The 23,140-nt window shown below is 32.5% G+C and overlaps 1 protein-coding gene across 1 annotated transcript; it reads left to right on the top strand.

Moving 5' to 3' along the window:
* The first annotated feature begins 12,108 nt into the window (after nucleotides 1–12,108).
* On the top strand, nucleotides 12,109–15,270 carry LOC142606494 (putative clathrin assembly protein At1g03050). The gene is made up of 2 exons (XM_075777835.1): nucleotides 12,109–12,754; nucleotides 14,162–15,270. Exons 1-2 carry the CDS (start codon nucleotides 12,109–12,111, stop codon nucleotides 15,268–15,270), a joined length of 1,755 nt encoding a protein of 584 aa, XP_075633950.1.
* Nucleotides 15,271–23,140: the final 7,870 nt, after the last annotated feature.

Raw genomic sequence — 23,140 nt, 5'->3', positions numbered from 1 at the left:
AATACTCATGACTTGACACGACACGAACTCGACACGCAAATACGAATTGCCACCCCTAATTTTAGGGTGCGTTTGTATTGTGTGTCCACATTGAGCATCCACGTTTTTGGCCTTTTTTTTTTTTTTTTTTATAAGTGCAACGCCTATTGCACTGTTCATGGGACATGAACCGTGCAAACAGGCATAGGAATAGTGCCAAACAGTAATGAACAGTGCTGAACAGTAACCAAAAAATTTTTTTTTATTGTTTTCAGTTTTCAGCAAAATAAGCGATATTCAAACGCACACTTAGTTAACTTAACTAATAAAGTATGGTGTAGACAAATATCGAATCACTTTTTTATCGTAGAATAAGTCTATAAGAAATCTAGAATTAAATTTTAAACCCCACCTACATTAAAAACTAATTAGTATTTGAACATGATGATAAAGAATGTAACAATTATCATAATGGAGCATTAAATGGTATCATTTCTAAGACAAAAATAAATTAATTAAAACTGCAAAAAAATAAATAATAATTAAAGTTATGGTTTACCTATTATGTGCAAGTAGGTTTCAATAAATACGAAGAAAGAAGATTCAGCAAAAAAAAAAAAAAAAAAACCGAAGAAAGAAGAAAGAAGACAAAAGGTTAGGTCAATTGGTCTTTGTCAAAGCCAACTTGAGTGGTAGTAGAGGAGATTCTGGATCTGGAATATTGCTGAAGATCGATGCCCTTTCTGCCTTTCACTACCACATCGTTGAAAAACTTTTGCTACTTTTTCCGTCGGCTTTATATCCGTGTGGGATGATGGGATCAACATGCCAATATTCTACTATTTTATTTTTATCAATGTAAATGAGATTTTCTTTGATTTTCTAAAAAGTAATTAGTCTTCATAAAATTTGTACTTTGTGTTCTCGTATTATTGTGTTGTGATCATTATACTCCACCGTGTATATAATATTCGTAAGACTACATTAATTGAAATCGTGTTTTGAAAACATTATTTTACTTCAGATTGTAAAATTTTGTTTAAAACATGATTTTACAATTATAAGTAAAATTGTATTTTTAAAATACGATTTTGCAGGTTGTATGTAACAAAATTGTGTAATGAGGAATAAATAATAAGATTTAACTTTAATTATTGATGATCTGAGGAGTTTTCTTTTTTTAATTTAAATCTATTAATGTTTAGGTTACTTGAGTTTGATCACTAACCATCTAGATAGGATTACCATCTAACTCTTCAAGTTTCAAATAAAAGACACGTGTCGCACGTGTAATTAAAATACTAAAATGAATTGGAAAATTTAAATGAGAAGGTATCTTAATCCATTTGGATTAATTACTTATACAGATATATTGCTAGTTTATATATATGAATATCACTATCTAATTATTTTTCTTGAAGAATACGTTTATATCATACTTATGAGTGAAGCTTGTATTCAGTTCCTTTTTACTCTAGACACACTACGATTCAAACATGTGTCTAATTTTGAACATATGTCCGCATCGTAATGTATCCAATGCAAAAAGCACCGGACACAAGCCGTATCCCATACTCATGATGTCAGTATTCACAATACCAAGTGCGGGCATAATGAAGATGAACTGCCTTATTAGTCTAGTTCTTATCTTATGAAGATGAATTGCCTTATTAGTCAAGTTCTTATCTACCAATCACTATTTCCAGATAATCTTTCCTTTGTAGTCCGTCATTAAATTTATGCAAGAAATTTAATTCAGCGAAATTTACTTTCCATAATTACATAAGTTTAATTTTTTTTATCAATCATAGCAATCTCTAAAGAAAAATAAATTTTAATGCTATTTACAAAACGTTCATTAAAACCCTTTTTTCACTCCCGAAAACTTGAAATTTATCAAAATTCCTTTCCCAAACTTTAAATCTTTCCAATATCTGTTCATTGCCAATCTTCTAATCATTGGTTAGATCAAGCAGAAGAGCGCGGAAAAAAGGTAAATTGCTTTTTTTGGTCGGGAAATTGCTCACTATTATTTGTTTTTAGAATTCAAATTGCTCTTTTAGTTATTTATTTCGGAGTTCAAGAAATTGGTAATGCAGGATCTTCTTTTGCTTCATTTTGCTCAAGTTTATTGGCATAAGTTTTACATTATAGCTTTTTATTTTTTATTATTATCATTTTTTTTTTTTGGTAATATGCAGTTCCAAATGCTATTTTGACTGTGCTCGATCCTTATAGCTTTTTTTTGTTTTTCTTTTTTTTTGAAAAAAAAAAATCAATACAAAATAATTATTTTCTTTTTTATTGAAGTACAAAATACATACTTAAAGCTTTTATGGTGGCATATTGTTCGAAATCAAGTAAGGGATCTTGGAGTCATCTCATTATAAGTGGATGATGAGATTTCCACAGGGCCCACTTCATATACTTACATGGCCGCCCAATGTTCAAATTGATTGTAGTTGCTTTTTTATTTCATGTTTTGTTCGAATTAGATTGATGTGGTTTAGCATGAGGGTCAACATGTTTATTATTATATATTATAAAATATAAAACATTGCTTTAATATCATTTTGAAAAAGATAGGACATAGTTATGATATAATGATAAGATATGAGAATTTATGAAGAAGAAAAGAAGGGCAAAAATAAAAAGAAAGGAAAAGAACGCATGAAATTACTGTGGTTCGATCTTAAGGGCCTACATTCATAGCTAAAAGTTTTTACTAGCTATATTTTTACTATTAAGCCTTATATTTTATAATGAACCCATTGAAGGATATACATAGTAGGTTAAATTTTGAACTAATATGGAGTTATAATGCTAGTACTCCAAGTATAAGAAACTTGGGTTTTGATATCTTTCACGTCTCCCCCTCAAACTCAAGGTGAGAACTTGGAAATAACTAGTTGAGTAACAAAAAAGGTGAGACCATGAAGGAACATAATCGGATTTTATGAGGAGTAAACTAGGCAAGACCAAATTAAATGAAGTGTGGATGATAGGTTGGAACAGAATGGCTGTAGCTTGAATTATTATGCGTGACTTTGGAATGTAAAATGTAATTAGGTCAGAACATGTGGGAGAGATTTGGGCATGTGGGTGACAACAGATGCCAGTGGTCAGCAAAATAGGATGATGATGGCTGATATCGATTGCAAGAAAATACGTTAGCAAATGAAAGCGTCGTGGGTGGCCAAAAGAAATGATCGAGTTGATACATCTCCATCATAGTGAAGCGCATGAGTGAGTATGGTCACATGATGAGGCATGAAACTAGTGCATCTTGGCATATGTATGCCTATATGTTGCTGGTAGGTGAAAGCTTACGAGGGGCCTTTTTGTTTTTTTGTTTGCAAAGATGGAGATGCAACTATTCCATGTTTGGCTGTTATGCGAACAAGTAGTAGTATAAATAGGAAGGGCAACAATACAAATATAGATCCATCATAAAAAGGAAGTTTTGGAGTGAGGGATATAGCTGCATGTAAAGACAAAAGGAAGTTGATGAGGACAAACATGGTGAATGTTCGAGGAGAAAGAAATGGTTTGAAATCGATAGAAGAGCGTTAGCTAGGTTCGATGCCACTCTGAAAGCTAGAGCATAACACCAAACAAATCCAAATGGGCAGAATCATGTGAATATGTGATTTTGTGGATAATGATGGATTAAAAAGGAATGAGGATTATTTATTTATTTATTTTTTTAGAATGAAAAAAATAATAATAATAATTGGGTCAGTATGGGTTATATATATATATATATAGAGAGAGAGAGAGAGAGAGAGAGAGAGAGAGAGAGAGAGGAATGTGGATTATTGGTTCAGATTTAGAGTGGTGGTGGTTTGCATATATTTGGGTCAGTATGGTTTTAGACGTTTAGTACGTTTGCTCTTGACACCGACTACCACTTAGAATTATTGTTGAGGTAGAGGGAAGAACGTTGTATATGAGTCATAGTAATAAAATTTTAAGTTTCTTCATTTAGTTTTATTTTGACGTGGTCAAGTTAGAGCTCATTAAGAAATAAAATTATGTGTTCAAGTTTGGTTTATATTTTTACTTAACAAATCGAACTTGTTGATAAGCTACTTGTTTAATTTCTTCTTTTTCTCATATATAGTAAAAATTAGACTAAAATTTTTACCACTTCATAAATCTATGAATTGACAATATATATTATCAATAAACTACAAATTATAATTTGTTATCATAAAGATCTATTTACAAAATTATAAAATCCAAACTCAAATATATATATATATATATATAACTAAATCAAGTCTCATGTTCACAAATTTGTTTACAAACACATTATCATGTTTGAATTTGGCTCATTTAATAATCGAGCATAAACGTGTGCTTGAGTTTGACCAGTTTGTTAAACAAACCAATATAAACAAGTTTTTTTTTTTTTTTTTCAATCCAAGTTCCTATTGTTCATAAACAACTTAGTTCGTTTATAACCCTACCTATATCCATAACAAAAAACTCTTGAACAATTTCATCTTTATTATTATGAACTATGTGTTACCATGAACTCTAATATAAGGTTTATACTAGTTAATCATAAACTAATCCTAAAGTTGTAGTACTTGTACTATATATCATGATTATTTTGTTTAAGTTGTAGTACTTGTACTATATATTATGCTTATATATTTTGTTTAATTTACAACTATATGGACTAATCATGCATCATATATAGAAAAATTTGAAATTTCAAAATCATTAAACCATGAAATTAAGCGTGTTCATCTTTTCTTAATTTGTTTGTGAGTGGGGTCAAAGAAAGGGTATGAACTAGGGTAAAAGTAATAAGAAAAATTTTAACGAATGTCCTAAGAACATCAATTTAAGAAGTATTTTTATAAATTTTTATGAGAAAAAGAAAAAAAGTAATTGATTTTTTTAATAACTTTTTATTTTTCTCATACAAGTAATATTAACTTTTTTAAAATTATTCATTAATAATTACCCTAAGGTAACGTATTAACGGGACTCAAACAATAAATAAACAAAAAAAAGGACAAAACAAAATTATCTTTATTATGGAATATGAAATTGAATTGAAATACAATTTTATTCAATTATTTGTGTGCAATAAATACTGGCTTGCAATAAAGAGTAGCTGGCCATGACGTTCGTTTTACGGTGCGTATTAGACTATTTTTGTCAAAAATGATGTCTATGTTCATTTATTAGTTTTTTTTTTTTTGGTGAAACATTTATTAGTTTTTAGTGCTATAATAAATAGTGGCAAATTATGTCTCTCCTGTAGGCCATTAGTCATAAATTTTGGGGAATCTGAGACCTTTACTTTTCTTGAACAGTTGACTTGTTTCTGTTTATTCCATTGTTAGAAATTCAAGGATGGGTAAATGATTATTCACAGTACCTGTCTTCCCCATATTAATTGTAGCATCTAGAAGGAAATTTTCCAAAAAAAAAAAAAAAAAATTTGCAGCATCTAGAAGAATTTTGCTAATTTTTAACTTTTTTTAAATGTTGTTTTAATTTTAGCCATCCAAAGTTCAGACAAACTGTCAGTGTTTTATTTTTTTGAAAAAAGCTCTTAAATTGTGTGGTAATGCAGTTGCTAATGTGAAATTCCAAGAAAATTAAGCACTAAAATTTAAGGTGTAGTTTACAATTTATGCACAATTATGTGTTAATATGTATAGGTCATTGGGCTTAATGCCCCCTCTCACATTGTTTTGCACTAAACACATACTTATATTGCCAGTTAACACGATCATAATTCATTGCAATAAATAATAAATGATATGATGCTTTGTCTTTAATTTGTTTGGTAGAAAATGATTTGATGCTTTACTGCTTAAATTAGAAAATAAATGCTTTCACATTTATTATTGACCTGGATTTTTTTTTTCCTCAGGGGTTTACCATGCCAGCTGTTTCCAATTCGATGGAAAACACATTTCTTCCACCAGGTTTCCGTTTCCATCCAACAGATGTTGAATTATTAAATTACTATCTTAAGAGAAAAGTCATCGGAGCCCCATCCCATTTCCAAGTGATTTCGGAGTTAGACCTATACAAATATTCTCCTTGGGACCTTCCAGGTATTTGCTTGATATATAATATGTGTGGTACGAGTGTTAAGAGTTTTGTAATTTAGTTGTATTATTTGATTTTTCTTGTATAAAGAATTTGGGGTTAAATACTCCTAACTTTTGTATAGAAAAAGTATTAAAAAAAAAAAATGAAGAACAAAATTAGTAGATATAAATAAATCAATACCTTTAATATCTAATGCTTTAAAATATATATGAAATAAAGGGTCAAATGAATTTTAGGTACAACACTTTGTACCAGTTTTTAACTGTCACATTTCACTCATTTTAAATCCAAATTAGATTAAATTTGCATTGGTTTTGAAACTGCAATGTCTACTTTTCAATAAAATATATTTCATTCAAAATTTCTTTATAGTGTTGAATGTGTTAATTAAGTTACAAAACTCTTAGTAGACACAATTATATATAAATCATAATTTGATATATTTTGGCACTAGGATTTACCAAAACATATATAAACCTAACACATGTTTTAGTTTCATTTAGCTTGGTCATGTGTGATAACTAACACTAATTACATTTTTATCAACTAAAGGAAGAAGTCAATATCAATCTAGTGACAACGAGTGGTACTTCTTTTGTCCCCGAAACAAGAAGCACGCAAATGGTTCAAAGATAAATCGTGCTAATGAATTTGGATACTGGAAAGTTAGTGGAAGAGATAGAACTATTTCTCATGGGGAACAAAATTTGGGAATGAAGAAGATCCTTGTCTTTTACACTGGTCGGCCGCCAAGAGGTGCCCGAACTAGTTGGGTAATGCATGAATATAGACTACTTGATAAGGACCTTGATATCGATATACAGGTACCTTTTTCCTTTTTGGAGGGTTACTCTCACTTATTTTTGAATAATTATTAAATATTCTTGAAATACAAGTAATATAATATTTAGTATTTAATAATTTTTCCTTATTTGATGGTTTTACTTAAATAACTTGTGTACATTAGTTCAGCTTCATATATAGACAATCGCATTGTTTGCCAATTGTACTAGCTACTTAGCCACTGTTTTCTGAGATTTTTTTTGGCGTAAATCATATGATGCAGGATTTGTATGTACTCTGTAGAGTAATCTATAAGAGTGGTGTACAGAGTGGAACACCATTGAACCAGGAAAATTGGGACTCATGTCATGATGATACGCTAAACAATGCTGCTTTTGAATCACCCCAACTTCCTAACCAGCCCCCTTCACAGCATGTGATGTCTGATGATGTTCAGAATATGTCTATGGTGATGAAAAGCATGCCAGTTGACACAAATGCCTTCTCATCTTCGATAGAGGCTTTTCCCATTTTAACAGAGTCAAGTGGAGAATTTACTTTTTCCTTAGAGGGTGAAAATAACTTAACAACGGTTGAGGAAACTACTTGGCCTGTCAACAACAATAATAAAAATGAGGTTGGTATAATATCTCATAATTACAACCGACCCTAACTGATCTCTAAGAATCTGTGGCTAATTCCAAAATTTTAGATCGAATACTTGGCTATTATTATTGTCTATGTTTGTTATAAATTTAGTTTCTTTCGGTGTGTTTCGAGGTTTTATTTCAGCATATAATATGAACAATTCAAAGTTTATATCTCTAAATTCTTTATGGTAAAGATTGCTTAGTGTTTATACAATATAAATCCAGACTATTGCTGTTGTCTCCATTAATCGACCTCCCATTTTATATAAAGTTAAAAATATCACAAGTTAAGTATCACTTACTTAGGGGGGGATTGGACTTAGACTTGAGAGAGAGTATTAGAATAATGGTTAAATAATCAAATTCACAATTTCCTAAAGCTGCAAGTCTTGAATTAGGATATCACTTGAGTTAGGGAGTGAAAATCTTAAAATTAAAAAAATATTGATATTGCAGTTTTCTTATGGGTGTATATATATATATATATTGGTGGGGGTGAAATAAGTGCACACACATAATTTCCTAATAATATGCTTCGTAATCTAGTACATCCCTCAAACAATGGACTGAAATATGCAAATCAAGGTGTTCAATTTGCGATAACAAGAACAATGGGCACTATATATTGCATTGCTTGATGACTGACTTTCATTTTTGTTCTTATTATCTGTTGTGACTCGCTAACATCAATGATATAGCAAGCTTTACTTAAGCAAATATTTTTCCATGTTTGCCACCATTATCAGGACTTGTTCAATTTCAATCAAAGTGAATATGAAGCTCCACCAAGTTGGGATGGTTGTGATATATTCAAAGATTTGGAGGACCTTGGCTTCCTGGCAGAACTTAACAACATTAATGGTCACTATATCTGCAATAGTCAGGCAGCAGATTGTGTTACAGATCAAATGTTGCTTGAACAGAATGAGTTCTTGAGAGCAGCAAAAGAGTCTGAAATTGACCCTAATAGGGGATTTGGTGTGCACTATTCAGAAAGATTATATGATCCAATACTTGATATTCCTACACCTCAATCAATTGATGGGGAACCAATGATCCTACAGGAACCACATTGGTCACATGAGCCTCTTGATATGTCTTCAAAGGTAACTAACTAGGTTTATGTTTGTTTGTTCGTTTATCTTTATAATTTTATGAATTGGCCCCCTTGGAAATAAAATCTGGCTTCACCCGTGTTAAACCCACTAACCATGTTACAAAATAGGCTTTGGTTATAATTTTACTTATATTCTGTTGATTATCTGATTACTGCAACTTTTTACCAGCTGAACAACAATTTTGAAGTAACAAAAATTAATGAAGATGAAGTATTGTCTTATAGCCCACCTACTGCTCCCAGGGAACTACACAAAGAATATGAAAGCTTTTCTGTTACAGAATCTGGTAAGTGGAACTAGTATTTTCTAGTCTAAGGACACAGCTTTCACAAATTCTTTCACAACAATTGAGCAAACATGTTGTGTGGTGGACCGTGTGAAAGTGATAATACTAGTATTAGTATTCTCTTTTGTGGCTTTGATTTTTATTTATCTTTTTAATTCATAATTGTAACATGCGTTTACAGGAACACAAAGTGCCATTCATTCAAGTCTCCAATCCTTATTGGAGTCCATCCCTGCAAGCCATGCCTCTGCTGTAGAAAATCCAGTTCATAATAGTGGATGGTCCTTGGAGGTGCAACCCTTAGATAAACTATTACAAATTAATGGCTCAAGCAAGCATGCTTCACCTACTCATAATTTCCAAAAGCTTAATCAACCTTGGAAGAGAGCTTCACCTGGAAAGGGATATAAGTTTGTGGCTGGCCTAGTCGTGCTCTCAGGGACATCATGGTTTGTTCTTGTCTTAGTAGTTGCCAAGATTGCTCGGCTTCTATGGAAGATGATCTTTTCTTAATTGTGTCTGACTATCGGATATCTTTATCAAGTGCTACCATTACTTTAAAACACAGCTAGCTAGGCACACATTTTTTTTTTCATAACTATTGATATGGCAGGTTACAATTAGGTTGCATTTGGATAGATTATATTTGGTAGCTTATTTTGCTATTCAGATTATTATTGGTACTATTCATGGGTTCCTCAACACTTTTTGGTACTATTTATGGGTCTCATTGTACTATTTCTGTTAACTTTTATCTTTATCTATATATAGTATTTTCAGCAAAAAAATTTCAATTTCAAGTTTTCAACACAATAAGCAAATCTCAAACAGACCCTAAAGTGGTAAGAAGTCATTTTCCTATTCCCGCTACCCCTCCCTTAATGTAGGTTTGTAAACAAGTCAAGCAGTCAAGTATTAAACAAGATTATTCATTTAATTTTTATTTTTAAATATAAGCTGAGCTCATGCTCATCATTAAATTAAATTACTTGTTCAAGTTTTGTTCATTTTATTGTAAATAAGCTCGAACCTACTTACGAATTATTTGATTAACTTATTTATTTCCCACATATTGTAAACAGTAAGACTAGCATTTTTTATCCCTAAAAAAATATGTGCTAATTATTAATAAATAATCAAAATATTAAATTATAGTTGAAATTATATTATTATAATCAATTAGATAGAATGATTTCTTTTTATGATAATAAAAATTAAATTCATGAACCTTGTGTTGTTGTTTAAACATTATATATAATTTTACTATAAAATGGACTATTTAATATTGTTAATTAATTGTAAATAATTGTCATTAATGAACAAAAAATATATAATCTAATCTCAAGTATATATAAATATATTTTAAGCTTGAGTTGGCTGTTTTGCTAAGTGAACAAAAATAAACATGTTTTTTTTTCCCCAAATTGAGCCCAAACTATTTATAAATAACTTGATTTTTATATATTTTTTTTATTGTTATAGAGTTTGGGTAAATTTTAAATAATTATCTTAAACTATCACTTGATTTGCAAGATCCATGAGACTTTTTGTTTTCCTTTTTCATATTTCACTTTGAGGGGCATAGGGGTGCTTGTGTAAAGCCTCATATGTGTTCATAAATAAATAAATAAAACAAACTCCATATGTTTCCACATTCTACCTCAGTTCTTTATTCTTCTCTCTTCCTCCTTTTTTTTGGATAAATTGTTTCTTTTCTTCCTCTTCATTTTTTTATTAAATATCCCTTTGCATGATTCTTCAGATTCGCTCAGGTTTATCTCATGAAAGTTCAAAAGGCCAACCCTACATATGATGTAAATTTGTTTTCCATGGAAAGTCGTACATGTACGTTATAGCATTAATAAATCAAATCTTCAACGACAAGTTTAGATTGGTAAAGTATAAAGCAGAACACATAAAATGGAACACATAAAATGAAATGGAGGGATTTATATTCTAGCTGTAACCATTCATTTACAAATTTTTTGTGGTCATAAGGAGGTTGAAAGGGTCAAAGGTTTTTGACAACAGAAAAAGGTTATAAATTCATTTTAAGACAATCTTTAATTACAATTTCTTAAATGCTATATCTTAAATTTTTCTCAATTGAATTCAACTACATTTTTGTATTAACTAATAAACAAACTTAATCATGTGGTTTAAATTATTGAAGTTAATTGGTGATTTTAATGTATAACACTTAAAGAATTAACCGTACCTAAATTTTACCCTTCATTAAAAAAAGAAAAGAAATAAAGAGGCCTATGATTTTTAATCATTGAGTCAAACACTTTTAACTGTATCATGCATCAATGTGCCATATGGATCAGTATCTCCCATCAAATTTCCATGTTTTCATGCTAAAATTAAGGCTTGTGCATGGTCCATTGAAATAAGGAGGGTGTAATTAATCCTTGGCAATCGGAGGAACGAAAGAGATGGAAAATAAGAAGAGAGCATTAGACAAAAACAAAAGGAAAAGGGAGAAGAGAAGAGAGCAACGTATAGATATGAGAGAACAACAATCCTTTTAACAGCAGCTAGCTACTGCCTATGGAATTTTCTCTTTTAGCTGGAAAACAAACTTTGACGTGACTATTGTACAACCAAAGCTTGTACTACAATATAAATTCCAAAAATAAAAACAAAAAAATTTTCTCAACCATTCTAAAGATTGAGGAAGATCGTCTAAGGTGCTTTCGGTAGCAGGTAGAATATCTTCTTCTTCTTCTTCTTTTGGTGTCTATGTGTGTTTGCAGGATTATGTGTTGGTGGGATAGGCCATTCATTTCATTGACTTGGCGTAAAGTCAATAAACAAGGGGATGTGATAATGCTTTTTTGCCTAGATTAATGGTTAAGGTTTCTTGTACTTATAATTACGTTAATACATAATGGTGTCATCATTAACTCATGGTATATCACAAATATTGTAGTATTTTCTCTTTTATGCATGCTCCGGATTGTACTTAATAAAAGCTAGTATAAATGTCATCTTGTTGTAAATGAATGCATGAATGAATCCAATTTTACAAAATGTTTATAAACTGGTATGACAATTAATGTGGTTATTGTTACCTTAATCGTATAATAAATGAATATTTAAATTAGTTTTTCTGATGGATGATTTGCATATCACTCAAAAACCGTTATAATGAAGCTTTTGTTTTGTCAGATCAGCCTCACCATATATATACTTATATAAATCCATGGCTCCAAGCAAATTTAGAAAAGCCATAGGAGCAGTGAAGGACCAGACCACCATAAGCCTAGCAAAAGTTGGAAGCAGTAACTCACTAGGAGACCTCGAAGTAGCCATTGTGAAGGCAACAAGACACGATGAATACCCAGCAGAAGAGAGACACATACGTGAAATACTTAGCTTAACATGCTATTCACGTGCATATATAAGCTCTTGTGTGAACACCCTCTCTAGGCGCCTCAGCAAGACTAAGAATTGGGTTGTGGCACTTAAAACACTTATATTGATCCAAAGGCTACTCTCTGATGGTGATCCTGCGTATGAGCAAGAAATCTTTTTCTCAACTAGGCGCGGCACGCGTCTTCTTAACTTGTCAGATTTCCGAGACATTTCACATTCAAATTCATGGGATTATTCTTCGTTTATAAGAACGTATGCATTGTATCTTGATGAAAGGCTTGAGTTTAGGATGCAAAGCCGGAGGGGAAAACGCAGTGCTTTTGCATACGAAGAAGATGACGAGGAAGCTAGCCAGCATAACCAGGCACCTCCAAGAGCTACACCAGTGCGTGAGATGAAGAATGAACTCATATTTTCAAGGATGCAGCATTTGCAACAGCTTCTTGAGCGACTCTTAGCATGTCGCCCTACAGGTTTGTATTAATGTGCACCATTATTATTTTGTTATGAATGTCCACTGTATTCAAATGCACGTATGTTTGTTTACCACGTATCAGGGACGGCTCGATACATTTCGGAGCCTAAGTCCACAACTATATATAAGGGCCTTTTTATATTTAAATATTAATTAAATAATATTTTTTTTTAAATTTTAATATTATTATTATTAATTAAACATTTACTTTTCTGCATCTTTTGAAATGTAAAATTAATGATTAAGTTTATGTGATAAATGAAAAGAGATCTTATACATTTTACTGTAATTTCATCTAGCCTAGAAGCATATCTGATTTTGCTATAAAGATTAGTAGACAGGTAGCACAATGTATAAAAGATAGAAACTTAGAAAACTAGCTGACTAAATAAAAAAAATTATTTTGCTTTTGTACAATACATGTTGGGAAGCCAAAACTAACTAATAAAGACCTTTTTTTTTTCTTTTTTCTTTTTTGCTTCTGTACACATAACATGTAAAAAGAGTTAAAAGCTAAATCTAAATAAAGAGTATTGATAGCATTGAATGGAAAAGCATTGAGTGCATAACAATAAGTAAGTTCGTTCTAAAGAAGTGTGATTTTTGTTTTGTCCCTAGCACTACTCTTTTAAATAAAATACTCATTTTTGCTGTTCAAAAATTTTGGGATGGATCTAATATTTTTTTTGCTAAGTGAAAAGCTCTTAATAGAGGCGGTCTTCTTCCATTTGGGGGCCTTGGGCGATTGCCTTGATCGCCTATATGGTTGAGCCGGCTCTACCACGTATTAGGATCTTCTTGAAGATCTTAAAATAACTTCACCATTGATTTCTCAAAATTCAAACCACTCATTTTAAAATGTACGAATTTAATTTTGCTAGATTATCTATAATATAAATAATTCTAAAATGGTATTAGTCAATATTTGTTTAAATGTTGATGAAACATTATAAGATCCAATTCACTTATTTTAAAGTGAAAATATAGGATAGAGTTCAAAAAACTCTATAATATAATAAAGTTACCTTAAGAACTTTAGAAGATTTAATCAATTTACCACTAGTAGATACGTTCATCTTTGGTACCATGCCAATAATATGATAGGATTAAGAGACTATTGTCTAAGTTTTTTCCAATGTTTTCACTTTTCATTCATCAATGTAACTATTTTGTCAATAATTCTTTAAACAAAATAATTTTTACAGCTTTTTTTTATCACTAATGATATGGCTTATTGTGATTGGTGTACAGTGTCAATAGAGAACCTAAATAAGAGTTATGTTGCTCCAAAATTACAATTAGTTATTTGAGTAGTTGTGAAATATGTTTTGTATTGCATTACCCATACTTTGGTGCAACCAGGCACTAGTGATTATAAATATGATAATTTTCTGGATTGGAGCAGGTGAAGCAAAGAACAACCGAGTTGTGATAGTGGCTCTCTACCCCATTGTGAAAGAGAGTTTCCAAATATACTATGACATAACAGAAATAATGGGTATCTTAGTAGACCGCTTTATGGAGCAAGATGTCCAAGACTGTGTGAAGATCCACGAGATGTTTTGCCGAGTTGGCAAACAGTTTGATGAGCTCGACGTGTTCTATGCCTGGAGCAAGAGCATTGGGATTGCACGCTCTTCTGAGTACCCAGAGCTTGAGAAGATTACCCGAAAGAAACTTGAGATAATGGACGAATTCATAAGAGACAAGTCAGCTTTGGCACAAGGCAAAAAATCAAAGCCTCAACAAGAGGAGCAAAAGGAAGTGCCTGTGGAAGAAAATGTAGAAGATATGAATGCTATAAAGGCTCTGCCACCACCAGAGGGTTTCGTTGAAACCCCAGTTGTGGAAGAGAAAAAGGAAGTAGAACCAATAAAGAAAGAGGAAAAAGAAACCAAAATTATACAACAAGAAGGTGATTTGTTGAACTTAGGAGAAGGTACAATTACAAGTGAAGAACATGCCGATAAATTAGCCTTAGCCTTATTTGATGGGGGTGCACAACCAACAAATCAAGCGCCAGCTCTTGCGTGGGAAGCCTTCAATGATGAGAATGCAGACTGGGAATCAACATTGGTACAATCAGCGAGCAATCTGTCAGGGCAGAAGCCATCACTTCCAGGTGGTTTTGACATGTTATTGCTTGATGGCATGTATAAACAGGCAGAAACAAATGCAGCAATTCAGGGTCCTGGCTCTGGGGTTAGTGGAAGTGCAAGCAGTGTTGCACTTGGTTCAGCTGGAAGGCCAGCAATGCTAGCATTACCGGCACCAGCAACACCCGAAGGCAGCTCAGCTATGACTAGTAGTGCAGACCCTTTTGCAGCCTCATTGGCAGTGGCACCGCCGCCTTACGTGCAAATGTCAGATATGGAGAAGAAGCAGAAGCTGTTGGTGGAAGAACAATTGATGTGGCAGCAGTATGCAAAGGATGGGATGCAAGGACAGCTTGGAATTGCAAAGATGCAGCAACACAATCCTTACAACATGGGAGGTTACACACAGAGCTATTGAAGCTTTTCTTTGTTAATTAGGCCTAAGTTATATTTGTTTGATTTTTTTTTTTTTTTTGGGTCTCCATTTTTTGCCTTTGCTGTTGCTCCCTTATTTCGCATTAAGGTTAAAGAGTTTCTTACTCTGTATAAAAAACATTCGCGTATACGTATAAACATTTGTTAGTGTAATGGAAATGCATTCAGAATAGTTATGCTTTTTCTTTTTTTTTTTTAATTGAGCATTGTTATGCTAGGAGTACAATAAATTTTACTATAGAAGCATTAAAATTTATCAAAAAAGTTTTTTTTTTTTTAATTAAGCAATTAAGAGCTTTATTTTGTTATGTTGGCACCAATCACATAAGTTTTGTTTTTTACATTTTAGGTTGTAAAGCTTTCATAATAAAATTTCTAATTTTTTTTAATTAAGCAATTATGAATTTAAGAGCTTTATTTCTTTATGTTGGCACCAATCACAGAATTTTTATTTTTTACCTTTTAGTTTGAAAAGCTTTCATAATAAAATTTCTAATACTTTTAACATTTTACTCACAAATTATTGGCTCATGAGTATTCCTCCAAAATCTAAATGATGTGTACATATTTTTATCCATTTATATATATACTATTTTTTATGCTATATGCAAGCTTAAAATCTAGCCCTTATTGCATGTCCCACTTATTCAATAAGATAGAAATTAAAATCATAGAGAAAGAGAAACAAACAATTTTATACCCAACCTTGTGAGAACGAAAGAAAAAGAAAATAGGGAGAGAGCATGAGATAAAAATAGAAGGTGGGAGAGAAGAGAGCTAAGTACAGACACTGGCGGAGCCCAACTTTGCTGTCAATTATCTTCCAACCTTTTATATTTCTCAGTACACCTCATAAGTTGTCGCATATCCTCGGGGGGTCTCATTGTCAACGGCTCCCGTAATTCTGAATCCTCCAGTAAACCCAGCCTGAAAGTACTTGCAGCCACCCTCTCATTACCCCCGCCGATCTTATTATCCAACTCCCAATATCTATTAACATAACTCCGAAAAGTCTCCCCTGCTCCCATCTTCATAGAGAGCAACGCGTCTATCAGCTATGGTACTCAGCTACACATCATAAACGGACTCCGAACTCCTGAATTAGCTCTCCAAAATTGTGAATTGATCATTTCCTTAATCCATTAAACTACCTTAAAGTAGCAGGCTTGAGGCCAGAAGGAAACACTTTACACATCAACGCATCATTTTGATTGTGTAGAGACATCATTTGAATATAATGGCCAATGTGCTCAACGAGATCTATCTTCCCATCATACGAGATGAACGGTGGTCTGCTAAACCTCCTCGGCATCTGAGCTCATTCTATCTCGTCCGAGGATGGTGACTGGGCCGCTCTGCACAACGCACGGCTCATGGTGTCCATTGCGGCATTCTAAGGCCTACGCCGTTCAGAGGAAACCGAATCTCTGTCAACGAAATCCCATGACTTGTCCTTGGACCGATGGGAACTAGACTGGTGGGACACTTCTCCATGACTACCCCTCACACTTACCAATCTTTCAAGAGACTCATCGTGATTCCTTCTTTGGCGCCTGCCCCATACCTCTAGCTCCAAGTGCCTTACCAATCTGCGCAGGCACTCTAATTCCTAATCCCTCCTATCATGCTGCTCTTGCTCGGGGACTTCGGACGTTGACTGGTATGTCTGCGATGATCCCTCCCCAAAAACTCCTATATAATATACTTATAAAGCAACTTGCTCCTAACAAAATTTTTCTATCTCAACTATGCCCCTAGCATAAATAAGAAGACTTCTTTGCTTCTAAAAGAAAGCAATTTAATGTCCTGTATAAGTACATAGCACTTTTTCGTCTTTTTCCAATGAAAACAAAGTTCAATGGCCCCACATAAGACTAAAAGTATTGTTCTTTTGACAAGTTTCCAAACTACTAACAATAAATAATGAATTTACACAATTTTTTTTTTACAACAAATTTCACAATTGTTAGAGCAATACTATATAGTATATATAGTATTTCTCACAATAAATTTCACAATTGTTGAACATTTAATTTTCATTTAAGCCCACAACTTACATTACTTTATTGTCTACTAGTTATATAATTCTCAGTGTCAACTTGTGAAAATATTAACTCTTCTCTTGGTGGGTTCTAAATAATCATTATTTTTTATAAAAAAAATGGCATACTTATATTCATATATACCACTAAAACCACAGCCTCCACTCTTTTACTTATTTTTTTAGTTTTTAATTTTTTTTTTCAATCTTGTTTTTGCTATAATCCAAATTTTAACTGTTTAAAAGAATAGAGAAAAAATGTTGAATTCAGCATTATTTTTTAATAGCATTCAAGGTAGTGAAGATACAAAATTACTAGTACGTTGTTGTACTCTTAACACTTTTACAATAATTTATTGTAAGAAATAAAATTGATAGTTTAAACTCTATTTATTTAGATTAATCTCCAAATTATATTAATATATATTTGTGTATTTAGTTTTTTATTAATATCAATTTTTTTTAAGATTAATTTTGCTTTCAACTTTGCCTACCCTAAACTAAATTCTTGGCTCCACCATTAAGTACAGATAACGACAATTCCTTTTAAGTAGACAACAAACTTGGATGTGACTTTTGTACAACCCAATTTTTTATTATAACATAAATTCAAAACCAATATCATAACTGTAAGGACCTGGAATTTGTTCCCGAGCCTACAAGGAAAGGGACTTAGTCCTAAAGAGCCCAATACAATGAATTTGTAAAGAGTGGGCTGGAAAATTAGGTTTTAATGAATCAAAAGATAACTATAGTAAGCCCAGATGAAAAGAAAACATGAATACGATTGTTTTGCCCGAAGTAAATCGTCCTCGACGTAGTCCGAGGAGACTAAATCTTATATATATACTTCTTTAATTTTGGTTACAAGCCCTGCTGCTGATGCTATAGTGTCTTTCTCTCCCTTTTTTGATCCATTTTTCCCTGGAGGGTTCCTTACATTATATAACTCCCCTTAGATGATCTTGGTCCTCCATTATTTGTTGACCATCCAAGCCACTACTTGAGTGCCTGTCCAATTGGACCCCTTCCCAACCCCCTTGTGAGTTGCGGCAGCCAATGTAATACTGTTCAAGGGTCTTCTCCACATAAATATAGCTAGGAGGTTTGATGGGATGCATTGAATGTGGTGGCAACCACCAACCTTTTAGTCATGTCAGTGTTAGCTTGCTCCCCAAAGCTCTTTATATACAGTACAACCTCCTTTGGTAACGTGCTACTGATGTGATCCTACAGTCCGAGGGCGTGGTCTTCTCAGCAGGATAATAGTCATTCTCGGCCATGGGCATGACACGTGGCGCAATTTCCTTACTGGAGTTCTTGTACCCCCACAATAACCATCCTGAAGATTGAAGGCTGTCTAAGGTGCTTTTGGAAGCAGGTAGGATATGTGATGCTTTTTTGCCTTACCAAGCTTCTTGTAGTTATAATAATTTTTTTTTGATAGGATCTTGTATTTATAATAGCATTGATACATATATAGGCGACACATTTTGAATTTGAATAATAAGATAGAACGAAGATAAACCGAAAATTCTTAAGTACTCCTGAAGTATGTAACGTGGTGTTTCTGTCTCTTATATTCATGATGGACTCTACCATAAATTAATAGGGTCCATTATAAATGTGAAAGAATGAAGTACCATGTCACCCTACCGAGAGTAATATAAACAAAATAGATAGAGATAATATCTCCTAGGATTTTGGTATAATTATTTCTATCTTCTTTTCATTTTCTTTTTTAAACAAGATAGATGGAGATAATCTCTTAGGATTTTACTATGATTACCTCTATCTTTTTCTTCTTCTTTTTAAACAAGATAGATGGAGATAATGTCTCCTAGGATTTTTCTGTGATTATTTCTATCTTCTTCTTCTTCTTTTTTGTGGAAATCTCTATCATATCTATAAGTCTTGAATTCCAGTGTGATTCAGTTGAATTCGAATTTGAGGCTGAATAATGATGTCATCCTCAATAGATCAGTATATTACAAGTATTGTATTTTCTCTTTATACTTAAAGAAAGGCTCGTATGATCTAATCTTTAATTAGGCCTAAGTTCTATGTGTTTGTTCTTTCTTTTTCTTTTTTTCTCTATTTTTGGGGAACCATTTTTTTTGTCTTTGTTGTTGCTCGCTTATTTCTAATTGAGGTTAAAGAGTATCTTACTCTCTGCATGAAAAGTATCAGCGTGTAAACATTTGGTAGTGTAATTCGGCGAAAATGGGCAAATGCCCATTTCGCACCAAAAAAAAAGGGCAAATGCCCCATTTCCCAAACTAATTAGTGAAATTCTCCTCTATTAGTCACATAAGTAACACCACTAACAGTAGTTAGTAAAAGAAATAATACAACTCATTTTTTAAACTTGATGGACTAATTGCGCTCACTTGAAACTTAAAGAATCAATTGTGCACACAAGGTAAACTTTAGAGATCAACATTGTAATTTTGCCTATTTTTTTAGTAGGATTTAATCCATGTTGTTACCCTTTTCCTTTTTTTTTTTTAATTTATATTTTGAATATTAGCATTTTTATTTCGACTGATTTATTAAAGCGTGCATAGAATTATGTATATGTTTGTAACATTAATTAATATATTTTTACTAATTATTAGTATCTTTTTATTCACATTGAATTTTCACTACTTTACCAGTAAAATGGAGACCGTCATCACAACTTGATTTCTGTTGGGTATACATTAGTTAGAGTAAATTGCAAATTATACCCCTTAAAGTTTAGAGGTGTTTGAATTTTATACGTAGAAATTTCAGAATTTGAATTTTACCCCCTAAAATTTGGGACTGTTTGGATTTTACACCCCTGAATTCTGAAACTTTAGGGTATAAAATCCAAACACCCCCAAACTTTAGGAAGTAAACTCCAAACACTTCTAAAATTAAGGGATCAAAATTCAAATTTTGAAACATTATGGTGTAAAATCCAAAGACCTCCAAACTTCAGGGGGTAAAATTCAAATTTAGAAATTTTAGAGTGTAAAATCCAAACACCCCCAAACTTTAGAAGTGTAATTTGCAATTTACCCTATTAGTTATAGGTGACCTAACATAAATGCTTTTGAAAATTTGCACAAAACCTAAGGCAATTAATATTGAAGCAGCCTGTCTTTTTAGAATCATCAATCTGTAAATTTCAAAAGCAATAGGGAAAAATGTCCATACACCCCCCTCCCAATCTTTAAAGTAGTGATCAAGACACGTCCTGAACTTTTTTATTGTCTAATTTACTCCACAAACTCTACATTCTTGCCAAATCAATACATCCAGTCAGTCTACTATCAAAACTAACAGAATGGTCATGTGAGACACACAAGCTTTAAAAAACAAACTCATACCCCCTTAATTTGAAACTCAATGGATTGATGGAAAGAACAAAGAAAAGAAGCAAAGGTCTGACCAGATAGAGGATGACTTCTCTAATATCTTTTCAGGGCTTAAGAAACTCCATTATCGCTTCCCACTTGAGGCCTCAAATAGCACCACAACTTTCGGCTCAGCTCTCTAGCTCTCTCAACCCCACGCCATCTAAACCTCTCTGCACCTACCCACTACCCAATACCCACAACTCAAAGGCCTATTGTTTCCACAATAGTGGCATCTCTCACCGCCAAAGCACCTAACACTCCGTACAAATCCCACACTGAACCTTCTTCACAGTCAGAGAGTAATAGGAAGAAGAGCCACTCCAATGAGAAAAATATGAACAGTAATTAGCTTAATTTGCAATTAAAATGAGAGTGACCCATTATGCGGTGAACTACCAAATGTTGATTTGATGGGTTTGTGTGAGGAGGGCAAGGATGTTGAACAAGTTGTGGAGCATATGGGTCCAGGTGTTTGTGCTTATTATGTTGTTCTCTATGTGTTGTTGGATTCGTGTAGGGAAGTCCCTTCAAGTTGTTAAGTGTGTCATTGAGTACTTCTTAAAATGTTTTCTGTCAATCCGATCAGTGACATTGAACTTGATGGAAATAGTAATAGATTGCAAGAACTCCCAAAACTTATTTGATATTTTGCTGAATCATTTTTATTAAAAGTAGGCTAAAATATACCTATAGTTGAAAAAGTGAGGCTTTTAAAAAACATTATCCAAAAAATAAAATGGAGACCATGCTGTGCGATTGGGATGCAATTAAAAGCCATTTTTTTTCTTATCTTACATTCTTACTTTTTTTTTCTTTTCAAAAATATTATAGTATTAATTTTACTCCGTATACAATTCAATATGATCTATTATATTACTCTTTTTAATAATATTTTTGTTCCTACATTCAACTGAAATCAAAGAATCATTTAATATTTTGTGAGTGTTAATAGGTAAACTTACTGTACCCATCTAAAATCTAAATTTTAAATTAAGAACATTAAAAGAAAAAAAAAACAAACAAACAAAACCCAACCAGTCGCACCTCCACCAAGAAAATCCAAACCCAAAGAGAACTCTTGTTGGTTTTCTTTCATTTTCTCAGCTTTCAAACATATCTTAAGCCTCTAACCCTCATAAATCTCGCTGATTTACTTATCATTTTCTCTATTGCCTATCCTAAGCATCTAACCCTAATTAACTCAACTCAATACACTAATTAAGCCCCCACATACCACGTGGTCCAAGGATGCTATGGAGCATATCCACAATGTGACCCCCTGAGTTCAATTCAATCGACGAAGAGACCAAGCCTTTGCCCAACACCATTTAGGCTTCTCAACCCAGACCATAACCCCCCACAGAATCCTAAAACTATAACAACACACCAAGCCCAATAATTCAAAATCTGAGCCCAATCAAGCACTTGCACACTATTAAGTTGAGATTTAATATGGATAATTGTCTTATTATAATAAGATCAAATTCTTAGTCTCGATTTCATAATTTAAATCAAAAGGCCGAAACACAAAAACACAAATGAAAGAAAAAGAAAAGGCATGCAATAGATTTCCTAGTACTACCACGTTCATTTCTTTCAAAACCATCTCTTTCTATTCTCCTCTTCCTCAGTCTCAAAACATCAACTTTCTTCCCAATTTTCAGTAGCACCACCCAAGCACCAATAAGTTCCTCAACTCCCACAATGCCATTCATCCCTTCTGATCCTTCCTATAAGAAGGACACTGTCAAGATCATCCTCCTGGTGGTGTTCTTGGCCCTACTCTTTGTTGTGTTAGTGTCCCTTCTTTGCTTATGGATGACACTACACATTAAGAGTTGGCCTAGGCATGTACAACCACTAGAGGCTGCCCAAAAATTTATAAATATTGCACTCATTAATGAGGATTGAGGATGAGGACGACATTGCTAAGGAGGAGGAGGTTGAACTTTAAGGTTGATCAGGTGATACTACAAGAAAAAAATGTTTATTGAAAAAAATAATAAAAAAATCATTGCAATAACATCAGAGTTATTGCAATAGTTGATGCGAGTTATTGCAATAAAATTTGAGGTAATAAGTTTGTCCAACAAAAAATTTAATTGCAATAATCAGTAGATATTTTAATGAAAACTTTGATGCAATGATATATATGTTGTTGCAATAAAAAATTTATTGCAAGTATATATTCGTGTAATGTTTAATTGTTTCATATTTATTATTGCCATAGATTATAAAATAATTGATATCAAGTTATTGAAATGATATATTCATTTCATGTTTATTGTTACAATAGATTATAAAATAATTTATATCAAATTATTACAATGATGTTTTATTGCAATAAAATATCACTTTGAAATTTTTGTTGTAAAAGATTGCAAAAATATTTCATATCAAATTATTATAATGATATCTTTATTTTA

The sequence above is a fragment of the Castanea sativa genome, chromosome 1 (genome assembly GCF_040712315.1).
Source record: "Castanea sativa cultivar Marrone di Chiusa Pesio chromosome 1, ASM4071231v1".
Classification (NCBI taxonomy): Eukaryota; Viridiplantae; Streptophyta; class Magnoliopsida; order Fagales; family Fagaceae; genus Castanea; species Castanea sativa.
This window is presented reverse-complemented; position numbering and strand designations above follow the sequence as displayed.